Source organism: Acinonyx jubatus, chromosome A3 (genome assembly GCF_027475565.1).
Source record: "Acinonyx jubatus isolate Ajub_Pintada_27869175 chromosome A3, VMU_Ajub_asm_v1.0, whole genome shotgun sequence".
NCBI lineage: Eukaryota > Metazoa > Chordata > Mammalia > Carnivora > Felidae > Acinonyx > Acinonyx jubatus.
Genome location: NC_069388.1, coordinates 114,816,320 through 114,832,740, shown reverse-complemented (window position 1 = coordinate 114,832,740; position 16,421 = coordinate 114,816,320). Strand labels below are relative to the sequence as shown.

The window sequence follows — 16,421 nt, the reverse complement described above, 5'->3', positions numbered from 1 at the left end:
GCGCCTGCACTGCGCGCGCGCCGACCCCGCGTGGGGCCCGGCTCGGCGCGCGCGGAGGCGGCAGGCGGGAGGGGCCGGACCAGGTCTGGGAGCGGCGCAGCGGGAGGCTCCGCGGCCGGCCACTGGAGACGGGCGCCGGGCGGAGGAGCGCGCCTCTCGGCCTTGCCTCCGCGTCTCCGCGTTCGCAGCCGGCCGTCCCGAGAGGACCGGAGGAGCAGGTGGGGCGGGAGCGCGCGGGGGCTGCGGGCCGGCTGGGCGGGGGCGCGGGTGCCCGAGGGGCTGTTGACGGCTCCGGGAGGGCCGCGCTGAGGCGCTGGGAGCGCCGCGTCCGCGTCCGGTGGCGCCGGGGTCGCGGGCTCCCGCAGGCCTCCCCGGGGCTGTCGCCGGGGGCGGGGGCGGCGCGGCCCACCTTCGGAGAGGTGGGTTTCTCCTCTCCGCTCCTCGCGGGCTGTGTAACTTTGGGATGAGGAGCGGCGCGGTGCCTGGGTTGCGGGCCCCTTGTCCGCCTCCGCAGCCGCGGCCGCCCGGGCGCCCTGGGAGTGTCACCCGCACGCAGATGTGCTGCGTGCGGTGCGCCGCCTTTGGTGTTTTTCCTGCAGCGGGCCTCTTCACATCTCCCGTGCCTCCCCTTGCTTAATAAACTGTTAAGAAACCTTTTGCCGGTGGGAATGCAAAGCTAAACCAAATGGCTTTGCTTCCAGCCTTTGGCTATCCTGAGATTCCTTAATTCGAAATAATAGGAAATTGGGAAGGGAAGTTGGGGTGGAGGGTTGGGGGCACTTGCTCTGAGCCCTGCCCTAAACAGAGAGGTGGTTTAGACCTCATCCTTGTAGATTAGATTGATGGGTTTATAATGTCAGCTTTCTTTTAGATGTCAGGTTGTTCTTTCATCCCGAGACTAAAGAGGCAGTTTGGATTTAAACTCTGAGACAGTGTTTTGATATATATCAGAGGATGATATTCTCAAGGGATAGTAACTTGCTCTATGTTCCCAGCTAGACTGTGGTTCACATTGTAGCAATTTCATAGTATAAATCGGTGCCGGTGAAATATTTCAATATAGAAACACCCTCCTCCTTAGAAACATCCTGCAAATACTTCATTTTCAGATTGACGTTTGTCATTTATGAACCTTCTGCACAATTTGAAGTAAGTCGTCTAAATGGCAGAAGATCAGGCGATGTGGGACACGGAGCGACTATGGACCGAAAGCAGAGAATTGAAAATGGCAGAAATCTAGCCTTCTACATCTTTATTATGCAAAAGCATCCTGGTTCTATCTTATTTTGCTAACAATATGCGTTTTTAAAAAATGCTTTCATTTGGTAATGGACCACCTGGGCTGTAAGATTAGATCTTGAAATATGAGTATTTTTACTTGTTTGATAGAAGATTTAACAAATGGTATATTATTTGTAGTACTTACTTCAGACATTTCAGATTCACCAGATACAGTTTTCACTAGCAGGGTCTTTTAAAAAAAGTGATATTTATATGGTGTCTTTTTATTGTTCTTAACTCCAGTTTTGAAACATGTACTAGTGGCCTTTTTGTTAATCAACTCTTTCTCCCTGTTTAAACCTACAAATATCTGGTTACTTTCAGGCTTACTGTTCCCTGGTTCCTTATGTATAATTAACCGTGCTGCTATTGGCTTGCTTAGTTTTGTTAGCCTTTGTTTATTGTTGATTCTTATTATTTTCGCATCTGGAATTTGAGCAGCACTGTTTTCCTTCAGTGGTGTTCTATAGAACTTTCTGCAATGAGGGAAGTGTTTCTGCACTAAGCATGGTGTCTGCTACCCACATGTGGCTTTTGAGTACGTCTGTGGGGCTAGAGCAATGGAGGAACTGAAATTTTAGTTTAATGTAAATAGCCACGTGTGGCTAGTAGCTACCTGGTTGGACACTGCAACTTTAAATTTTTAGTCCTTCAGGAAGCTTCCACTGACCCTTTTGAACACAGCATTTATTACAACTGTACAGTAATTTCAACTTTCTTATAGGAATATACTAGACTCTAACCTATGTGGGGACAAGGGCATGCCTATTTTCTTTCTCTTTGTATGCCCAGCCTAGGACTTAGAAACACTCAGTAAATGCTTGTTGAGTGACTAATGAACTTCTGGAGGGCAGGTGTCTTTTATATTCTTTCTAGGGCTGAGAGGCAACTAAGTATCGAATACTGTAAATACCTGTTTAGTGATTGAATAGATTTATATATGTAACAAATAAATGGATAGCTGGAGATACTACATTAAATTGTTTTGGTTATTATCTTTTATTGAAGCATAATTAACATACAGTGTTATATTAGTTTCAGGTGTACAATATAATGACTCATCAATCTATATATTACTCAGTGCTCATCATGATAAGAATACTCTTAATATTCTTTATCATTTTCACTCACCACCTATCCACCTCCCTTCTAGCAGCCACTGGTTTGTTCTCTGTATTTAAGAGTCTGTTTTTTCTTTGTTCCTTTGTTTTGTTTCGTAAATTCCACATGAGTGAAATCTTATGGTATTTGTCTTTCTCTGTCTGACATATTTCACTTAGCATTATAACCTCTAGGCCCATCCATATTGTTGCAAATGACAAGTTCTCATTCTTTTTTGTGGGTGAGTAATATTCTACCCCCAGTCTTCTTTATTCATTCATCTATGGGTGGATGCTTGGGTTGCTTCCATACCTTCACTATTGTATATAGTGCTGCAGTAAATGTAGGGTGCATACATCTTTTGAATTAGTGTTTTTGTTTTCTTTGAGTAAAAACCTAGTAGTGGAATTACTGGATCACTTAGTAATTCTATTTTTAATTTTTAATTAATTTTTAAAATGTTTATTTTTGAGAGAGAGCGCTCAAGTAGGGGAAGGGCAGAGAGGGGGGGAAAGGATCTGAAGCAGGCTCTGTGCTGACAGCAGCGAACCCGATGTGGGGTTCGAACTCACGAACTGTGACATCGTGACCTGAGCCGAAGTCAGACCCTGAACTGACTGAGCCACCCAGGCACCCCTCTATTTTTTACTTTTTTTTTTTTAATTAAAAAATTTTTTTAAATGTTTATTTTTGAGAGAGAGACAGAGACAGAGTGCAAGCAGGGGAGAGCAGAGAGAGAAGGAGACAGAATCCGAAGCAGGCTCCAAGCTCTGAGCTGTCAGCACAGAGCCCAATGCGGGGCTTAAACTCATGAACCATGAAATTATGACCTGAGCCGAAGCGGGATGCTTAGCCACCCAGGCACCCCATTTTTAATTTTTAAAGGAACCTTGGAGATATGATTTAAATGCTTATTTTGGTTATGGTAATTTTTTGGGAATCTAATGGAAATAAAGGCTCCTGGCAAAATATAGTATTTAAATGAATGAAAGGGCCTCGTGATTCTAACTCATGTGGACACAGCTTAGATCTCCTGTTAGTTGAGTAGCTCAAAGATGCTGCCCTTGAACCATATTCCAGATAAAGCTGAGGGAGTCTCTTGACCATAATGAGGTTCCTTAGTGAGGTCTACTAGCCTTGAACCGCTTTGAAAAAGTTAGTGGCCATCTCTTCTCACCACCATTCTGTGTTAGGGAATAGACCAGGAATCCTTGAAAAATCACAAGATATTTGAGCCATGTTACCAGTTGCATTTTCTCAGAGCTGTTTTGGGGTGATGGTGTAGGATGGGATTCCTATATAAATCAGAGTTTGGGGAATTTGATTCTAGTTTGACCAAGTTTGATCGAGATCCCAGGTGTCTTAGATCTTCAGACCCAAAAATTGCTTTTCAGAAGGATTCTAAAACTTTGCCATGTTTTTAGAGGTGTGCAGTTTTCTTAAGTGGGACTAGAGATAGACTGTTGAGTTTTCGTGAAGGAAAGGAAATGGGACTAAGGAAAAATGCAATGAAGACACAAAATACAAAGAATGTTCAGTACGTTGGTTAGGTAATATTGTAGCTTCTCTGGGCTTGAAGTATCTAGTATATGAAATGACAGTGTTTATTCCACCTTGTTGAGTGAATCATCTTTCCACACTGCATCTAAATGAAATATGTGTAAGACACTAATCTAGCTCCTGTGATAGTTGTGCAAGATAGAGTTCCGTGAGGATCTCAGCAGTCTACAAGGAAATGAAAGTTGCTCTGAGGATCACTTTCAAAAAAATTTTTTTGGATGGGAAGCTCTACCCTATAAAAGGGAGGTTTTTATTTTTTTATTTTTATTTTATTTTATTTTATTTTATTTTATTTTATTTTATTTTATTTTAATATGAAATTTATTGTCAAATTGGTTTCCATACAACACCCGGTGCTCATCCCAGCAGGTGCCCTCCTCAATGCCCATCACCCAGCCACCCCTCCCTCCCATCCCCCATCAACCCTCAGTTTATTCTCAGTTTTTAAGAGTCTCTTATGGTTTGGCTCCCTCCCTCTGACTTTTTTTCCCCTTCCCCTCCCCCATGGTCTTCTGTAAGTTTCTCGGGATCCACGTAAGAGTGAAAATATATGGTATCTGTCTTTCTCTGTATGACTTATTTCACTTAGCATCACACTCTCCAATTCATCCACGTTGCTACAAAAGGCCGTATTCCATTCTTTTTCATTGCCAAGTGGTATTCCATTGTATATATAAACCACAATTTCTTTATCCATTCATCAGTTGATGGACATTTAGGCTCTTTCCATAATTTGGCTATTGTTGAAAGTGCTGCTATAAACATTGGGGTGCAAGTGCCCCTATGCATCATCACTCCTATATCCCTTGGGTAAATGCCTAGTAGTGCTACTGCTGGGTCATAGGGTAGGTCTATTTTTAATTTTTTGAGGAACCTCCACACTGTTTTCCAGAGCGGCTGCACCAGTTTGCATTCCCACCAGCAGTGCAAGAGGGTGCCCGTTTCTCCACATCCTCTCCAGCATCTATAGTCTCCTGATTTGTTCATTTTGGCCACTCTGACTGGCGTGAGGTGATAGCTCAGTGTGGTTTTGATTTGTATTTCTAAAAGGGAGGTTTTTAAAGGTGGCTTCCTCTTAACCAACTCAGAAGGATAGCCACTTAATCACTTGGCTGAAGAATTAGGAGTATAAAAACATGAGTGAGTTCTAAAGTGTGGTTGTAGTCAGATGAATCTTCCTAAAACATGGTTTGAATCAGAACTCTCTCCTTTTAAGAAATCAGGAGTTTCCCAGTGCTTATGGAATTAAGTGGTTTGGTCTTTGATCAGGTGTATGAAATACTCCCAAGTAGAGTCCTAAAAAAACATTACAGCCTTACCTCAAACAATGTACCTAAATGTGCCCTTGTTCCAGCCTACTTCCTTTAACATGCTCTTCTTTTAAATTTCTGCTGACTGATCTTTCAAGACCCGTCTTGGGAGATGCTTTCTTCATGCACTGTTTCTGATTGTCAGGAGTGCCCAATGTAGATGTTCCTTGTACTTATGTCACAGAACATACCCCATTCGATTTCATCATCTATAGTTACTAGTGCTATTTTATTCACCCTAGTAGATGGTAAGCTAGCTAATAAGCCTGGACTATCTTACTCACTTTTGTATTTTCCAAAACATCCAGAATAGTGTGGTGCCTTGTATGTGGTGGTTCCTTAATAGTTATTAAGCCTTGTTTATGTCCCTTGATTTCAAAGGAAGCTTCATACTGTGCATAGACTATTTTGCTCAGATTTACTGCCAAAAGTAGCAGCCAACAAGTAGAAATCCTGTTACTTTCATCACTGAGAAGCTATAGCATTGAAGGAGGACTGTCTTTGGGGATGTGTGTTACTTTTTGGAATTGAAGTGTTTGAGGAAGATCACCTCGCTGTGTGGCACCAATTCCTTGTTATTTCCCCATTAATGTGGTAGGGTTACTATCATAATCATTCAATGTATTGGGTGGCAACTAACTTTAGCATCTAAGAAAACATGAATACCTTTAACATAGTAACAGTGTATTAGGTTATTTAATAAAGAATATCCATGTCCACATAAGCATGTGCCTTATGACAAAAAAAAAGTCACCTTACTCGTTACTAGTTCCTGACAGTCTTCAGAAAACATGAATCATTGGAAAGGAACCAGTTAGCTCAGAGAGGTGACTGTTTCTTTGGATCAGGGTGGTGATGGTGGAGTAAAGATGGTTAAGTTAGATATAGGATTGGTTAAGTATAGAACACACACTGAATAATTTCTAGCATGGTGTTATCTGCTAGGGTAAGCTGCCAGTTAATTATCTTTATTCTTTCTACTGACATGGCCTAGAATCATTTTTATTTAGTTTTGTAATATGGTCTTTGCTTATATTTAACACTGATGAAGAGATTTATAATATTTCAGACTTTACAGACTTGATGCAAAAGAAACTGGATGCTTTTTACCTTTATATATAGTTCAGTTGTACCAACATTTGCTCTGCTATGCCATTTCTATCTGAGCTAGGGTGCAGCAGTCCACTGCAGGGCAAACATCCTAAGTTCTCATGTTTTCTGGGAAAAAAAGGCAATATCAGTGATGTGGTTTAAAAGGCATGGCCTTCCATTTTCTGCATGGATGGACTAAATGGATGTTGTATGTTGGGGAGAAGTAAACAATGCTGGGAGCTCTTAGACCCATATTTGTACAAGTGATGTGATTGATTTCCAGTGAAGCTTTCTAGGATGTCAGAAAAGAACGAGAACACTCTAAACTAGATTATTTTCATGTGATGAGCACATGGCATGAACTGTTAGAAGATAGATAATGTAACCGGTGTCAGATCCTATGATAGAGGTACATCTACAAGGGATATTATATCCCTTTATTACTCTAAGTAAAGAGAATATCACCCACTTGGGTTAACTCAGCATTTAAAAACCTTTTCACCTAGGGGTGCCTGGGTGGCTCAGTCAGTTGAGTGTTTGACTTAAAAATTTTTTTTTAATGTTTATTTATTTTTGAGAGAGAGAGAGAGACAGAGCACGAGCAGGAGAGGGGCAGAAAGAGAGGGAGACCCAGAATCCAAAGCAGGCTCCAGCTCTGAGGTGGTCAACACAGAGCCTGATGTGGGACTCGAACCCACCCACGGACCACAGGATCATGACCTGAGCTGAAGCTGGACACTTAACCGACTGAGCCACCCAGGTGCCCCAAGGTTATGACTCCTGATTTCGACTCAGGTCGTAATCCCAGGGTCATGGGATTGAGCCCTTCATTGGGCTCTGTGCCAAGTATGGAGCCTGCTTGGGATTCTCTCTCTCTCCCTTTCTCTCTCCCTCCCTCTGCCCCTCCCCCACTTGCTCATGCGCACACTCATTCTCTCTAAAATAAAAAAAATTAAAAAGCAAAAACAATATTTATAAAAAAGGTTTTCATGTGTTTTGGGGAAATACTTAGCTTTTTATTTCTCCTGAGCTTTGTCTAAAAAGATTGCATGTCTGTAAGAGACAGTGTGAAACAACATATATTCTTTAATAGCAGTTTGCTAAAAGGAAGTTTCTCCCCCTTCCTCTCTCAAAAAGATTCTTGAAGGTTGAAGTTAAAAAATGTCAGTAGATTGGGGGTCCTGGCTGGCTCAGTCAGAGGAGAATGCAACTCTTGATCTCCGGGTTGTAAGTTCAAGTCCCATGTTGGGTGTAGAGATTACTAAAATCTTTAAAAAAAGGTCAGTAGTTTATATATTAAAAGAAAATAGGCTTTTTGTGATTCAAGGCAATCATTCTAAGTTGCATACAAATACAATAGATAGGCTTTTTTCTCTTTCTCATTAAAGGTGGCTTTCTAGAAGATGACCATAGAGGACCTTCCAGATTTTCCAGTAGAAGGAAATTCTTTGATTGGAAGATACCCATTTTTATTTCCAGGTTCTGATACACCAGTTGTCTTTTCCATTTCTGCAGCACCAATGCCTTCGGACTGTGGTATGTTAAGTAGCCATATGTATTTTCCGTAGACTGGAGACTTGACTTCTATCTTATGCCCTTTTTGCATTCATAATTCTTCTTAAAGCCATTTGCTGTGGTTTTCATAAAATTGCTAGTTTTCCTTTTTCAAAAATACAATTGCCTTTTTCTGCCTCTTAAGCTAAATGCTTTATTTCTGCTGTCTGCATTTTTATTATGTAAAAATGTTCATTTTAAGCACCATGATGGATTTAGAGGATCTTATTTTTAGAATGCAGTGGTGCTTAGACATCTAGCATTCTTTTGCTATTGATGTATTTATTTTGGTTAAATATACTGACTTGCTTAAAAAGCCATGTATTAAGACAAAACAAAATACTGTGAGCTAGCCATCTCTAAGGGCCCTGTTGTCTCTGAAATGCTAGGATCTAATTTACCAAATAATCACTGCTGAAATGATCCAAATTTGGGTGACAGTGTAATAAGTTATGTGTTTCAGTACATAAGCAAGCCGAGTTTGGACTGTCCCAGGTGTCTTCCATTGTAATTATAAGGTATACACAAAGACAGTAAAACTTAAAAAAAAAAAAAAAGCCATATGCCTAGGCAGGGAGAGTGAGACCTTTCCCTGGAATGTGGAATGGGTTGGCTCATATTTAAATCAGCTCACTTAAATATCCTTTGTAAAATGTAAATTTATAACTATTCTAGTTTTTACTTATTTAGGCTTATTTCCATAGACCTGTATTTTATCAGATACTGATAAAGGAATAAAAGAAAACAAGGAGATAAATTTGATAGATTTGTTACATTTCTAATTTAGTTAGGATTTTTCAAGTAAAGTATTAGGTCATCATTTCAAATCGTCTTTGGAGGTAAAGATCATGCAGGTTTTATTTTTTATTTTTTTTTGTTTAGAAATGCAATTTTTAAGTATTAGTATGTGTAAAATTACTAGATTGGGAATTTATCTAACTTAGTAATATCGATTTTAATAACTGCTCATCTCCAAGTTCAGATTTTGCCTTGTAATCACCAAAAGTATTATGTAAAACCTGAGCCTATATCCTGGGAGGTATGTGCAGCTTTTACAAAACATGGACTGGGCTTATCTTCAGGTATAACAAAATCAGTAATGCAGGAAAAACCTTAACTAAAGCACTTTGTACCTTGCTTATGGCGCTTACTTCGTTCTATCCCAAGTCATAATTGTGTGATCTCTTTACCCAGACCATAGCTCTTTGGGATGGGGTAGCAATCAAGCTTTGTTTTGGTTTGTCTTAGGGCTAATATAGCCATTTGTTGCTCAGTCAGTGTTTGTTGAATAAATACACTGAATGTAAGGTGATAATGGATATTGACCCTTATGTATAACTGAAATTAAATATTGCTTATATGCTTAGAATTATACATTCTTAGAATCTGAATGGACCTGTAGGTCAGCTTTTCCCTACTCACTTCTTAGGATAGAAATTCTATTTTCAAGATCTCTAATAAATAACCACTCAGTCACTTGGATATCTTCAAGAGTGGGAAACTAATGAAATAGTCCATTTCATGGTTAAAAAGTTTTAGGTGTGATAAAATTGTTTTTGTATTTACACTCAAAATATGTCTCCTGGAAACTTTGGCCAACTGATACTGGTTTTTGCTGTGTGGAACACACTTCTTTATATGATAGCCTTCAAATATTTAGAGATAATTTGAATATTTTTACCTAGCTTGTACTTCCGTAGGCTACACGTTTCTGGTTCCTTCATCATTCCCTCAGTGGCAGGATTTCTAGACCCTTTTCATTCTAATTGTTTCCTTCTTAGTACACTGTTGTCAGTGTCCCCTTTAAAAGTGGCACCCTGAATTGTATTTATTAAGTATTTTTTGAGGGCCTGTTATGTGCTAGGTACTGTCCTAGATGCTGAGGATAACACAGTGACCAAGACAGACATTCTAGTGGGAAAAGATAGTAAATTAATAAACAAAATATAAATATCCCAGTCAATTTTGTGGAGAAAAAAACAGGGTGCTGTGATAGAGGATTAGTGGAGCATCTATTATAGATGGGGTAGTCATCTGGAGTCAGAGGAAGCTGGTCACAAGAAGATCTTGGAGAGAAGTGTTACAGGCCAAAGAATAGGAAGTTAAAGGCACAGAGTTGGGGGAAAAGCCTTTGGTATATCCTAAGAATTAATGGAAGGCCATCGTGGCTAAGAAGCAAAGTGATTGAGGGGCAGAATGACAGGAGAGGAAGTTGGAGAGGAAGGCAAATCTTGCAGGATTATTTAGGCCTTGGCAAGGGATTTGTATTTTATGCTAAGTGTAATGAAAGCGAGCCATTGAATGTGAGGCTGAGAATGAGATTAAAACAAGAAACAAAGAAAGACCACCCTGCACAAACCAGAGCTTAGATGTATAGTTCAGTGTTGATTCTCAAGGTCGTTACTCTTTGAGACAATATAAAGACTTTTGATTGCTTTGAATACCTTCAGAGCCAGTTTACACAGAGCACATATCATGTGTGTCATAAACTGCACAATGCACTGTTATTACTTTTGTTTAAACAGTGAATTGCCTCTTAAATGGACTTAAGTAATAACAAATCTTATTTGCCCATGTAGTTACCATTTTTTCCAGTGTTCTTTATTGTGCAGATCTAGATTTCCAGTCAATACCATTTTCCTTCTGCCTGAAGGGCTTCCTTTAACATTTCATGTAGTACAGGTCTGCTGGTGAGGAATGCTTGCAGCTTTTATATGTCTAAGGACATACTTATATTACCTTCTCTTTTGAAAAATGTTTTTCATTTTTCAATGAAATCTAGGTTGATAGTTTTTTTTCTTTTGGTGCTTAAAGATGTTGGTCCATTGTCATTTTACTTGCATTGTTTCTGATAGGAAATCTGCTTTCATTTTTGTTTCTCTGAATGTAATGCGTCTTCCCCGCCCCCTCCCGCCCCAGTTGCTTTTAAGATGTTCTCCTTATCATTGATTTTTGAGTAATTTTTCCATTATGTGTCTTGGTGTAATTTTTTTTTTTTTAATGTTCTTGTGCTCGGGGTCTGTTGAGCTTCTTAGACCCGTTGGTTTCACTTTTCATCAAGTTTAGGTAATCATTTCTTCAAATATTTTTCCTGCCTCTGAACCCTTTCAGACACTCCAGTTACGTGAATATTAGACTACTTGAAGTTGTCCCACAGCTCACTGATTTTTTTTCATGTTTTAAAAATTCTGTTTCATTTTAGTTTCTGTTGCTATGTCTTCAAGTTCATTAATCTTTTCTTCTGCAGTGTCTGATCCGCTGATGATCTTACCCAGTGTAGTTTTCATCTCAGATGTTGCTTTCATCTCTAAAGTTTGATTTAGGTCTTTTTCATATCATCCATGTCTCTACTTAACTTTTTGAACATTTGGAATACAGTTATAATGACTGGTTTAATATTCTTTTCTGTTAATTATAATTTTTTTTAATGTTTATTTTAGAGCGAGAGCATGTGAGAGTGGGGGAGGGGCAGAGAGAGAGGAAGACAGAGTACCTGAAGTGGGCTCTGTGTTGACAGCAGACGATCTGATGCAGAGCTCGAACTCACTAACCATGAGATTGTGACCTGAACTGAAATTGGATGCTTAACTGACTGAGCCACCCAGGTGCCCCACTGTTAATTATAATTTTTGTGCCAACTCTAGGTCTGTTTTTTAAAATTTATTTATTTTTTACTTTTTTTATTAAAAAAAGTTTTTTTTTAGTGTTTATTTATTTTGAAGGAGAGAGAGACAGAGCATGAGTCGGTGAGGGGCAGAGAAAGAGAGGGAGGCACAGAATCTGAAGCAGGCTCTAGGCTCTGAGCTGTCAGCACAGTGCCAGACACGGGGCTCAAACTCACGAGCTGTGAGATCATGACCTGAGCTGAAGTCAGGTGCTTAACTGACTGAGCCACCCAGGTGCCCCTAAAAAAATTTTTTTTAAGGTTTATTTATTTTTGAGAGAGAGAGAAACAGTGCAAGCAGGGGAGGGGCAGAGAGAGAGGGAGACACAGAATCCAAAGCAGACTCCAGGCTGTGAGCTGTCAGCACAGAGCCTGATGCAGGACTCGAACTCATGAACTGTGAGATCATGACCTGAACCAAAGTTGGACACTTAACTGACTGAGCCACCCAGGTGCCCCCTCTAGGTCTTTTTCAGTTGGTTATCCCTGATTATGGGTCCTGTTTTCTCCTTTCTTTGCATGCCCAGCAATCTTTGATTGAATGACAGTCATTGTGAATTTACCTGTTCAGTGCTCTGTTTTTTCTATTCCTATAAATATTCTTGAAGTTTGTTCTGGGATGCAGTTAAGTTACTTGGAAATAGTTTGGCCATTTCAGGTCTGGTTTTTTGATTTGTTAGGTACTTCTGGAGCACTGCTAATCTCAGGCTAATTATTTCTCACTATTCAGTACTCTACCCAGTGCCCTGTGAATTTTTTCCCTAGTCTTTTTGGTAGAAATAGGCAATATTTTAGGCCTTTTATAAGCACTGGGCTCTGATCCTTTTAATCCTTTTAGATGGTTCTTTCTCTTACTTTGGGTTTTACTTGTAAATGTATGTTAAGTACTCAAGAGGACCCTCCATAAGTCTTTGAGGTTCTCTCTCCTCTGATACTCTTCCCTGTGAGCTCTAGCTTCCTTGATTTCCTTGGGTTCTCAGCGCTGTCTCCTCAACATAGGGAGTCTTCTGGGCTTCTCTTGGTTTCCCTCTCTCTGCACTGTAGTGCAGAAACCTGGGACAATCGTAAGACTCACCTATTTTGTACCTGTCTCTTAGGAGTCACTGTCTTTCATTGCCTTGATGTCCAGTGCCCTTGAAAACTGCATTTTATCTATTTCCTTTGTTTTTTTTGTTGTTTTAGATGGCAGGGTAAATCTGGTCCCCATTACTCCATGTTGACATGAAGTGGGTAAACGGGACACTTCCACCTTTCTTTAGGTTAAAGCTTTTTTTTTTTTTTTTTTTTTCTTCATGGGCTCAAACTTTGGATTTAGTTAGATTTGTTACTATGCAGGGTAGCATAGAGGTTAAGATCACAAAACAGTCTGGCTTTAATCCTGACTCAACCACTTACCAGTTGTGTATTCTTAGGCAAATTACTTATTTTTAACTGCCCCTTCTTTGTTCTACTTCCCCTTTGATAAAATGAGAACAGTAATAGTGCCTACCTCATATGGTCATTATGAGGATTAAATTAGGTAATATTTATAAAGTGCATAGAACAGTCCCTGGCACCTATTAAGTACTATTTAAATGATACCTGCTGTTTGCCATCACCTCAGTGTATAATTACTGAAGCATTGTTATATGCTTTATTATTTATTGGGCTACTGCTCCCTCTTGCTACTCAGGTCATTATTCTTTTTAGTTCAGATGTTCTTGTTTATTTATCTTACATTTACTTTCTAGATTTTTGCTACTCAAAGTATGATCTTTAGTCTTGTAGCATTGGCATCACTGGGAGCCTGTTAGCCAATCCCAGGCCCCACTTGAGATTTAGTGGATCAGAATCTACATAGTAACAAGATCCCTAGGTGATTCCTATCTATACTAATGTTTGAGAAGCTCTGCCAACAGATGAACAGTAGAGTCATTTTGTATCTCCTCTTACAATAAGTCTTGGTGAGATGATGATTAGAATTGAAATTATTTTAAATAATTGTTTTTGGTAAAATTGACAGTTTTAAATATTTTATTTTTTAGTTCAGCAATGTAATATGTCTTTTCCATTTAAATCCCTCTCCTCTTCCAATTTTCTATAAATAAGCTTCACACATTCATTGGTATGTTTGTTACCTTAATTGATATTATGTGTGGGATTCTTTTCCCGTTGCTTTTCATTTTTTAAAAATAGGAATATAAAATGGGAATATAAAAATGCACAAAATATAATAATAGCAAACATGTAAGTCATACATATCTACCATCAGAAAGAATAGATATTATATTTTGTCATTTTTCCTTTAGCTCTTGTTTTTTAGTTACAAGAAAATCTTGAAGTTGAAACTCCTTGTTTTCCTTTGGTCCTATTCCCCTTACTCTCCAGAGGTAACCACTATCTTAAATTTAGTGTGATGATTCCAAACCATATTATTTATATACTTATTATACATATGAGCATCCGTAAACAATGTGTAGTACTGTTTTGTGTATTTGTAATTTTATGTAAATGATAGATACTGCATATTATTATGTAGCTTATTGATCAGTATGTTTTTTTTGAGACCTATGCTTATCAGTTAATGACTTAGATATCTGAATTCATTTATTTAGTTGTAAAAAAGCAAAAGAATAGGCCACTCCAATCCATTCCTTTATGGAGAGATGTTTCAGCCCAAATGTTTTGCCATTATAATAAATGCTACAGTAAGAATTCTTGAATCTGTCTCCTGCAGACACATGCAGCATAGTCTCTTAAGGTATATATTTAGAAATCTCTCTACTAGAAATGCCCAATGCCTAGGAAAGGGGTTCATCCATAAATATTTATTGAATAGATAAATCAATTAGACACCCCCTCCCCAATCTAGTCAACTGCTGTTTATAAGAAACATGCCAAAATCTATGTTTAAGAAACCATGCAAGGTGCTTCTCCATGTTGGATACTAGTTCTTTTCTGTGTCTTCCCTTCTGAACCTAGAGGACCATTCTGTTGTCTGAGATTTTGGATAGTATCTTATTCTAGTTTTAGTCTGATTCTCTTCTAATGGACTGTGGCTCCCCTTTTATACACATCCTTGGTTGTGTGCTTTTATACTCACCTTTTACTTATCCTGATTCTAAAAGTATGAATTCTGTGTACATAAGTGTAATTTTGGAAAATATTTAAAAACATAAAGAACATAAATACGAATCCTGCTACTCATGTATGCTGTTAGAAGCTGACTTCAATAGTGAATTCTTTTCGGGAGACAGTATAGTAGAGGAAGGAAGATAGACTTTGGATATAGAACTGGTTTTCCATTCCAGATTTGCCACTCACTAGCTGTGTGACTTTGAGTATGATTTAGTCTGAGCTTTGGTTTCTTTATCTGCAAAATGAGAACAATAATCCCTCCTAGGTAAGGTGTTTGTGAGGACTTGTGTAGTGTTTGGTAAATTGTAAGCACTCAGCAAATGTTGGTTCGCTAATGCTTTCCTTCTTTAAATGCTTCTGGTTTTTTAGATTCCCTGCCCTTTTTTTTTTTTTTTTTTTTTTTCAGATTCTTCAAGATCGTAGAATCTGATTTTCTTCCATTCTCTTTTATTCTGTAGCCATAGGATGACCAAAGTTGTCTGTGAATCTTAGAAAAGTTTTAAGAGATATTTAGGTAATGTTCAATTTTGCTGATATTCCATGTTTTTACTAATACACATTCCAAAATAAGCCAGTCACTCTGTCCTGAGGTTTCATTTCTGCGTTGCCAGAGACTGTTGCCTAATTGGTTGGCGTGGCAGTTCCCCTTGTGCTTTTCCAGTGCGTAAAAAGTAATGCAGTGCCTGTTTCTTATGGAAAATTGGGCAAATCAGAGCAGTAAAAAGAATATTTAAAATTATAGACTAGTTGATATTTTGGTATTTTCCCCCTTTTATGAGTGGTTGATGTGAATCTACTGTTCATGATATATTTATGTTGTAAGAGCTGAAAATATTGATAAAATTTGACACAGTTTCTGTGCCTTAGAAGTAGTTCTTGGAAAATTCAGCGTTTGAAATGGGTGGCACTCACATTTTTGTTTCATCTGTAAAAAAAAACGTGGTATGATGCACAGAAATCTCGTTCTCACAGCTGTTCAGGAATGCTTCATACTTTTTTGGCTTTCTTGACTTTGGTTTTGAAAATTGCTTAAGGTAAACTTTTGCTAGGATCTAAAAATATTTGTATCATTTGAGCACTGGTCTTATTGTTTATTATTTTCAATATATTTATTTGTAACTTTTAATAAGTTTAATTTATACCTTTTTTTTTTTAAATTTCAAACAGAGTTTTCTTTCTTTGATCCTAATGATACATCATGCCAGGAAATTCTCTTTGATCCTAAAACTTCTGTATCAGAATTATTTGCCATTTTAAGACAGTGGGTTCCTCAGGTCCAGCAGAACATTGACATTATTGGAAATGAGGTAAGGAATTCCTACATTTTACATTTGGCATCATTGGGATTGTTAATTGTATAGGTGCTCCCCTTTGAACCCTGCCATCTGAACGGAAAGGTGGTGATACATGGGAAACCTTTGAAACATTCTGATGTTTATTCTTGTATCTCCAGGCTTTGCTCAGAGCAGTTGTACATTCTTTCCGTTGTTCCCTCATGCTCCTCATTTGCTGACACCTGGAGCTCTGACGTTATAGACTCTTGATGGCAGCGGGCATTTTCCATATTTCCTTTCTTTGTACAAATTAATTTTGTTAACTTTAAAAAATACACTCTATGAGGAGATTTGATTACCGACACATTTTACCTATACTTTTGGGTGGTTTGGTAAAGATCTAGGCTTGAGTATAGTTTTTAAAAACATTTGATTTTTTGAAGGAGGGAGGCAAGAGTTACTGGGTTC

The 16,421-nt window shown here is 38.7% G+C and overlaps 1 protein-coding gene across 6 annotated transcripts in view; it reads left to right on the top strand.

The window, feature by feature from the left end:
• CLIP4 (CAP-Gly domain containing linker protein family member 4) overlaps positions 1-16,421 on the top strand; it is an 80,830-nt gene that overhangs the window by 15,398 nt on the left and 49,011 nt on the right. For 2 of the 6 annotated variants that reach the window (XM_053201063.1, XM_027033472.2), the window contains exons 1-3: positions 81-218; positions 7,733-7,880; positions 15,847-15,986. In XM_053201063.1, the coding sequence (XP_053057038.1) occupies positions 7,748-7,880; positions 15,847-15,986 (273 nt within the window). In that variant the 5' untranslated portion in view covers positions 81-218; positions 7,733-7,747. Of the gene's footprint in view, positions 1-80; positions 219-1,109; positions 1,150-7,732; positions 7,881-15,845; positions 15,987-16,421 lie in introns of those variants that run through there. The other 4 variants (XM_027033473.2, XM_015064197.3, XM_053201062.1 and 1 more) reach the window with 4 other exon arrangements.